General features: G+C 49.4%; 1 protein-coding gene across 1 annotated transcript in view; it reads left to right on the plus strand.

The window, feature by feature from the left end:
• Positions 1–6,993: 6,993 nt before the first annotated feature.
• Positions 6,994–8,562, plus strand: part of Inpp5b (inositol polyphosphate-5-phosphatase B) — a 64,261-nt gene continuing 62,692 nt past the window's right edge. Inside the window, 3 exon segments of the mRNA XM_052177303.1 lie at positions 6,994–7,012; positions 7,563–7,689; positions 8,036–8,130. Coding sequence (XP_052033263.1) covers positions 7,633–7,689; positions 8,036–8,130 — 152 coding nt within the window. The 5' untranslated portion in view covers positions 6,994–7,012; positions 7,563–7,632.

The following is an 8,562-nucleotide window of genomic DNA, read 5'->3' on the forward strand; positions in this document are numbered from 1 at the left end:
ATTCCTTAGATACCATCAGCAGTGTACTGGCTGGTTTTGTGTGTCAACTTGACACCGGTTGGAGTTATCACAGAATAAGGAGCTTCAGTTGGGGAAGTGCCTCTATGAGATTCAGCTGTGGGGCATTTTCTCAATTAGTGATCAAGGGGGGAGGGCCCCTTGTGGGTGGTGCCATCCCTGGGCTGGTATTCTTGGGTTCTATAAGAGAGCAGGCTGAGCAAGCCAGGGGACGCAAGCCAGTAAGAAACATCCCTCCATGACCTCTGCATCAGCTCCTGCTTCCTGACCTGCTTGAGTTCCAGTCCTGACTTCCTTTAGTGATGAACTGCAATATGGAAGTGTAAGCTCAATAAACCCTTTCCTCCCCAACTTGCTTCTTGGTCATGATGTTTGTGCAGGAATAGAAACTCTAAGACAAGCAGCATATGAGCTCCAGGAGGACCAGGACTGCCTTTTATGCTCTCTTCCGAGAGCCCTCCCCAGCTGTCAGGGACCAGTCTAGTCAAATAGATACCTCCCCATTCCATGGGACTGGGCTGTGGGTCCGCCAATCTGCCAGAACTGGCTTTATTCACCACCCCACCACCCACCACCTACCACCACCACCACCCCCGATTACAGTGCAGTGCAGACATCAGCTGTGTTTTCTGCTACGTTAGCATGTAACTTCTATGGATCTTCAGGGACACCAAATCAGAGGACATTCCCCAAACAAACAATTGGAGGAACGAAGGGTCACTGGCAGTTTCGGATGGCTGCATTTGAGCCTCCCTGGCTTGTGCATAGACACTCAATGCCCTCTGAATCTCGGGTGGACCAGTAGGTAGGTGTACGGTGGAATGGGACAAGCACAGGGAATGCAGAATATTCCCTGTATCCATGGAAGGGTGCACAGACTAGAGTTGGTGGGTAAGAAGCTCTATTCACAGTCCAGGCAGACACCACACTCAGCTAAGAACTATTTAAGTGGAAAAAGCGACGGTGCAGTGACGGTCTGGTCTTGAGAGGTGAAGGCAAAGAGGAGCTCCCAGTAGCCATGCATCCCAAGTGTGGCTTCATCCATGCAGTAAACAGAGGGTTTTTAGTGCAGGCTGTATTACATCACCTGGAAGATATCCCCAGCAGACAGATCTGAGTGTGCAACAGAGGAACAGAAGCCTTGATGGTCCTGGAGTACCAGGGACCAGGCTAAACTGCATTTTGCAGACTTGTGCATAATAGGAATAATATATCCCTTTCCATCTCCAGGAGGTTTCTACTGTGCATGGAAAAGCTCAAGCCTCCTTTAATAGACCATTCCAGGTCAGATCCCATGGGGACTGGGATCCCCAAACTCAGGATCAGAGAGATGGCTGCCCTTGACCCACTTGGGTTTACCTTAGTGAGGGAACAGGAATCTCCATCCCCCAAACTCCTGAATCTCAGGATAGAGTCTTTCGAGCCCCTTTGTGACCCTGAGTTTCCCTGGCCTGGGTTCTATACCCCCACTTTACCATCCTCCCCACAACCTCGGATGCTGGAAGCAAATGAATCCAGATCAGAGGTACCAGATATCTACTTTCTGCCCCTGTACCTGCTCCTGTGCTGTCTCTCCTAATGCCTGAGATGCTGCTGTTGCCATGACAACATTTAATTCTCAGAGGGGCTGTTTCTAAACTTTCAGAGATGAAATAGACTTCCTGAGACCTCTTATTCCTTATAGGCTGTCTCCCTTGCTCCCCAGCCTCAATTCATTCATTCATCCGTATAATACAATCAAAAGAACCTCTGTGGCCTCTCCTGAGCTGCTCAGGGCTACTGCTCCACTCCCAGTACTGTAGCACCTACTCAGGAGATGTCTATGGCTAATGGTTGCTCCAAGACTACTTTACTCCAAGGTATGTGCTCTCAGCTCTGAGATCCTGGCCTTTCTTGGACCCTGGGGCTATTCCTAGAGTCGGATTTGATGCTGGACCAGACGATGCTTCTCCTGACTGTACACCTCTTCCATTTAACTCCTGCATAGCCTTTCCTTGACCTGTGACCTTTGATCTAGCCACTTCAAGCTGTGTCACCCTCTTCCTCATGCCATTTCTACTGCTGGTCTTTCTGGAAGCCCAGAGTCTGACAAAAGGTCAGCTGATCCCTGCTCCAGTCCAGGTAGGCAGCGTGTGAAGAAGACTGACCTTTCCTGACTGATGTCCTCCACTTGAAGTGGGACCAGAGCACTCAACTCAGCCACAGACCTGCCCTGCTGTAGCTTCCATCGCTTTGGAGCTGTGTTCTCCCAGCAGGTGAGGGCTCCCCCCAGGCAGCAGGGGGGACATCTGGGGAACAGTACTGCAAGGTAGGGGGTCGAGACTGGATGGAACCCAGAAGAGACACCACTCTAAGGTGAAGGGGGTTTGGAGGCCATTTCAAGGGCTGGGGACTGAGATTCTGAAACGGGGGAGAGAAGAGTCCCTTTTACGACAATGGGAGAAACTGAGAGAGGCCCTCAGGTTGGCGAAAGCCCCACAAGCCTGGGGAATGCCCGCTGTGCTCTACTCAGGTGATTCAACTTAACACTTGCTTCCCACTACAAGGTCTGGTGGGTTCCGTTGTAGAGTGACAGGTGAAACGGGTCCAGCCCTTCCCTGCTTTCCGAGGACTCGGTGTCCAGCCCTGACCCCTGCACACTCACACTATGCTGCTACAGTGGAGAGGCACTCTGCCTCCTGCTCAATACATCCTCAGTCTCTGGCCAGAGCACCACTGTTGACCCTCAGCCAAGCTGCCCTAGTCTGCAGCTCCTGTCCCCAAATCTGACTTCCACTGCTGCCACTGAGCCACACTACCCTTTGACAGATAGTCTGATCTCAGCCCAGTTTTTAACCAGTTCCCTGATCTCTGTGAACATCCAGATCTTTAAATCTTTTGTTGTTGTTGTTGTTGTTGTTGTTGTTGTTGTGTTGTTTTGTTTGAGACAGGGTTTCTCTGTGTAGCCCTGGTAGTCCTATAACTTGCTTTGTAAGCCAGGCTGGCCTCAGAACTTACAAAGATCTGCCTGCCTCTGCCTGTCCAGTGCTGGGACTAAAGGTGGCACTAGCACTGCTCAGCTGCATGACTGCTAAATCTTTTTAAAAAAAAAAATTTAATTAATTCATTTTATGTATATGAGTACACTGTAGCTATCTTCAGACATACCAGAAGAGGGTGTCAGATCTCATTACAGATGGTTGTGAGCCACCATGTGGGTGCTGGGAATTGAACTCAGGACCTCTGGAAGAACAGTCAGTGCTCTTCACCACTGAGCCATTTCCCCAGTCTTAACATTTAAATCTCATCTAACTGACTTTTACCTTTGAGGTCTTTTTTTGTTTTGTTTTGTTTTGTTTTGTTTTGTGTTTTTTTGTTTGTTTTTGTTTTTTTGTTTTTTTGTTTTTTCCGAACAGGGTTTCTCTGTGTAGCCCTGGCTGTCCTGGAACTCACTCTGTAGACCAGGCTGGCCTCGAACTCAGAAATCCGCCTGCCTCTGCCTCCCAGAGTGCTGGGATTAAAGGTGTGTGCCATCACTGCCCAGCTTGTTTATTACTTATTTATTGTATGTAAGACACTGTAGCTGTCTTCAGACACCCCAGAAGAAAGCATCAAATCCCATTACAGATGAGCCACCAAGTGGTTGCTGGGACTTGAACTCAGGACCTCTGGAAGAGCAGTCAGTGCTCTTAACCGCTGAGCCATCTCTCCAGCCCCAAGCCCTCTTTTCTAACATGTTCCTTCTCTTCACCCAGCCCAGCCCTCCTTCCCCTTCCCTGCAAGCTTCAAAGAGACAGGAACTTGTTGAGAGTGGCAGCTGAGAGTGGTGTTGGGTTGTGAGCATCCTATGTATCCTCGAGGGCCGAGGTGGGGCTGTTTTGCACAGCACCTTAATGCAGGGGATGAGGTGGAATTTTCCAAGTCTCCAGAATGTGGCCCCTTGTTTCGCACTTACTGGTTTTCTGGGAACTGACTGCCTGACCTCATGGGGAAGCTGACCTCTTGGAGAAGCTCAGCTCAGTTCCAGTTTCACTAAGATTTCTTGCCTTCGAGAGCTAGGGGAAGGACAAAGGTAACATGTCTATTCTTGGATCATGTCTGTTCTTGTAGCTCAGATGGTCCAGCTTATGCTACACCGAGGACTTCAGACAGGCCTGCATGACAGGCACACTCAGGTGCAGCCGAGCTGGGGCTGGGCCCCGTTACCTGAGTGCTTTGTCAAGCTTTGGCCACAGGCAGCTGCCTCCAGCCAGATGGGACCCTTAACTTCAACAAGGCCATTCCAAGAATCACCAGGGCCCCCCTGCCCTGGATCAGCATTGTAGCTATAGAGACACTCCTCCCTATGCTCTATTCCTGTCCTCAGTCTACTGCTTGGGTTCAGCAAGCAACATCTGAGAAGACTTTGTGGACACTGTAAGCCTTCACACCTCCCTGCTCCAAATCCTGTAGCTGTATCTTTAGAGAGCATGACTTACCAAGGCCAAGTCCCTCCCTTCGCTACTCAGTGGATCTAGGGTGTCTAGACCTTGGACATGGGTCTTCCTCCAGGGTGACAGGTTCTTGTCCTCAATCCCAAGAAGAGTCCTGAGCTTTGGAGGTTGGGGGATACACCTACTTTACCTACATTTTGTGGGAAGACCCCCAAATCCTGCAGAGATAGTTTCATCTATAAAAACTGCCTAGCCCCACCCCATCTCCCCAGACCCCCCTCTCTAGCCCCCAGCATTAAGGGGCTTTCCTGCTTTCCTTCAGTGACCTTCAGTGCTTTGATCTCTAACCAATTTCCCCTCATTCCCCATGTGACAAGTGACGTTGAAACTGCAGCCCAATAAACTTGAACCCAGCTGTGGTGTGGATGTTTCTAGAAAGAGACAACCAGGAAGAGTCTGGAAGGGGTTTGCAACACGCAGTTGAACTGGTTATCAGAATTCAATTCAGAACAAAAAGAAGGGGGACAGGTTAAAGGTTACAGTGGTGGGGGGCAATGAGATGGTTTAGCAGGTAAATCACATGCTGCTAAGCCCAATGGCCTGAATTTGATTATTCAATCCCTATACCACACATAGTGGGAGGAACGAACTCCCACAAGTCCTCCTCTGACCTCTACACACACACTGTGGTGTGTGTGCATAAACAATAAATACACATAAACATTTAAAATTATTTTTAAAACTTACAGTGGCCAGCACTGGAAGCTTGAAACAGAAGAATTATGAGTTTGAGGCAAATTCTAGGCCAGCCTGGGCTAACTAGTGAGTCCCTGTCTCAAAACAACAACAACAAAAAGTCACAGTGATCATCTGTCCTGCAACACTGATTGGCCCAACTGCTTGCTGTTCCTTTCCTTTGGGAAAAAGCTGAAAGTTGATCTTTCAGTGAAGCTAATTAATTGGATGAGCATGTTCTGGACCGGATGTGTGGCTCAGTCGCAGAGTGTTTCCTTGGCAGGTGTGAGGCCCTGGGTTCCCAGGTTCCATCCTCAGTACTGCCCAAAATAAATAGATGAAATTCTCAGAGCCCTATGCCAGAAACTGCACAGGAGTGTGAGGGCAAGATTCAGCCTGGTGCTCAGGGAACACCCAGCTTACTGAAATAGCCAGCAGTTGGGAGAACCATTCTAGACCCTTTTATCTGAGCTAGCTTCTGTCCTGTCTTGAGCTATATATAGTCTTAACCCAGAAGGGAGCAATGGAGCCTGGAAGAGAAGGGTTCCTGTCAGGGTAAATGGCCAATAGAATGTGGGAAAGGAGCTTGAGGACAAACCCATCAGGGCTGTCTAAAAGGCCTGGGGGTTGTGGTGAGATGGCGCCTTAGATAAGCGCACTTATTGCTCTTTCTTGGAACCTAGTTCCCACCACACACATCAGGCACCTCACAGCCTCCTGTAACCAGACCTGAGGATCTGATGATCTCTGACACACACACACACACACACACACACACACACACACACACGGTGCACATAAACTCATGCAAGCACACATGCACATACACATAAAATTTAAAAACTAACAGAATAGATCTTTAAAGAAATAAAGAGCCAGGATGGAGAGATGGCTCAGTGGTTAAGAGCACTGACTGCTCTTCCAAAGATCCTGAGTTCAAATCCCAGCAACCACATGGTGACTCACAACCATCTGTAATGAGGTCTGATGCCCTCTTTTGGGGTGTCTGAAGACAGCTACAGTGTGCTTATATATAATAAAATAAATAAATCTTAAGAAAGGAAAGAAAGAAAGAAAGAAAGAAAGAAAGAAAGAAAGAAAGAAAGAAAGAAAGAAAGAAAGAAAGAAAGAAAGAAAGAAAAGAGCTAAGAGGGCCACATTCTCCATTGTAGGACTAGAGTCCTCCACCCGGCCTGGTAGTAGTTATCACCGTGTCACAGATAAAGATGCCACATATTTCATGTTCCATCTGTGGACAGAAGAGCTAAATGGGCCTGAAGAAAATTTAGCAGTTCCAAGAATTGAAGTTGGACTTCCCTCTGGGCACCCAGCACTTATTGGCTGCTGGCTTTGCCAGTTTTGTGGCTCTGTCTCTAGTTTCTCCACCTGGGAAGTGGAGAAGGTGACTTTTATCAAGGCAGGGCAGGGCTGGTTATCTGGAAGCGTTTCAGAAGAATAGAAAGCTGTCCACTTCTGAATGTGAAGAGTTGAGGATGGAATCAACTTGAAAATAAAAGTTAACATTTTTTCCATTAGGGTAACATGACCACCTTCCTTCTGCCAGGGGCGCTGCTGGGCCTTTGATTTGGTGGTCTGAGAAAGGCGTTCCTCACGCAGCCTTTCCAGAACTGGGACGCATTAGTATGCTTGAATACAGACTGTAGATCCTAAATCTTTAAATAGGATAAGAGCGGGGAGTCCCACCTACTCGCCCAGGATCGACTCGGGCATGCTGGGACTTGCAGGCTGTCTGTCTGTCCTGTGACGCCAGGGCAGCTGGGAAATGTAGTTCCTGATCTGCCCTGGGACGGCGGTGTCCTGCAGGCCCACTGGTGACAGCTCAAGAGGTAGGCTGCAATGACAAGGGTCTGAAATAAGCGCAGAGTGGGAGGGAACCTGCGAGCTGGTTGCTGGGGCCCCTGTCCTGTAGGTGCTAGAATGGACATTCCTAATCTGCTGCTGATGCAACGGGGCCTTTTGGGTGGGGTGAGGGGCAAGGAGCAACGGGACACTTACAGGCTCCAAGGAAAGAGCAGCGGGGCTGGGTTATTTCTCCGGTATAAGACCCTCCTAGCTGAAACTACGGCGAAGTCTGTCTCCCTATCCCTATTTGGACACACCACCAACCATTCCCAGAGAAGAGCCAGATGGATCACAACTGCTCCCTGAAGAGGGCATCAGAGCTGTACCCAGAGCCAAGCAGACCAGCATGCATCCTGAACCCCACTGGAACATCTGGGGCAACATCCAGCAAGGGGCGAAGGGGCGGAAACCCATTTTGTGGAAATGTTGAGAGGCCCATTGTAGGAAAGAGGGGGACGGACAGAAGGAGAAGCGAGATAAGCAGGCTCTCTCTTTTCCCTCCACAAAGGCCCCTTCTTCCATCCATCCGCACAGCCCCCCGAAGCAGCTCTAATACGGCATGGGAGGTTCCCAGCTGCCCTACCCCAGGGTTTGACAGCTAAGCATGGACCAGTCTGTGGCAATCCAGGAGACCCTGGTTGACGGGGAATACTGCGTCATCATATCCTTCCCAGTTGTAGGTTGCCATCCAGATTGTGACTGCTTTAGCCTTGGAAGGTAGGATGGAGGGTGTGGAAATTTTTCTCTCTAAGCCATATGGGAAAAGGTAAGCCACTATTTACTAAGTATTCACTTGGCTCTGGTCTCTCTACCAGGTGCTTTAAATAGGTAGCTATTTTCTCAACCAGCTGTGAAGGTGCAGACTATTATACCCATTTTGCAGATGAAGGAAGCTCAGAGACTTGAAGTCATTTGCCAGTAGGAGGGGGGGAAAGGCAGCGTGGTGGAGTGGGTCAGATGGGGAGGTTCGTTCTTGGCTTTCAGTTTCCCTTCACTCTGAGCAGCAGGCAGTGCAAGGCGTGCTGTGTAAGGGAGACAGCAGGCAGAGCCGCCTGCTCGGGCTGGTGCGGTACCGGCTGGAAAGCGGCGCCCAGGAGCATGCGTAAGTAGGGCTCAGATGCCTGCATGGGCCATGGGTCGTTCTTCAGTAGCCTCCAACTCGATGTCCGTCATTCCACCTGAGTCTCCAAGACTAATTAACACGACACGACGATACTGTTCTTGGAACACCGTGTTCTAACCCTTTTATTATCAGCAAGAGGTGATATGGAAGCTTTTAGAGAAGAAGCAGTTATCACACTTGGCCAGATTCTGAGCTCGTGCGAGTGCCCGAGTTTAAATCCAGATGCTGTGATCCTATGCAAATTTTTCTCCATAGCTCCGTTTACCCAGAGTAAAGTCCAGACAGTTGAAATGGGAATGAGTACTCGCACCAGTAATACCAGCTCTCAGGAAGCTGAGGCAGGACTGTCACACATTCCAGGCCATCCTGGGCTACATAGTGAGTTCTAGGCCAACCTAGGATAACAGAGAG

The sequence above is a fragment of the Apodemus sylvaticus genome, chromosome 3 (genome assembly GCF_947179515.1).
Source record: "Apodemus sylvaticus chromosome 3, mApoSyl1.1, whole genome shotgun sequence".
In the NCBI taxonomy this organism is placed as follows: Eukaryota; Metazoa; Chordata; class Mammalia; order Rodentia; family Muridae; genus Apodemus; species Apodemus sylvaticus.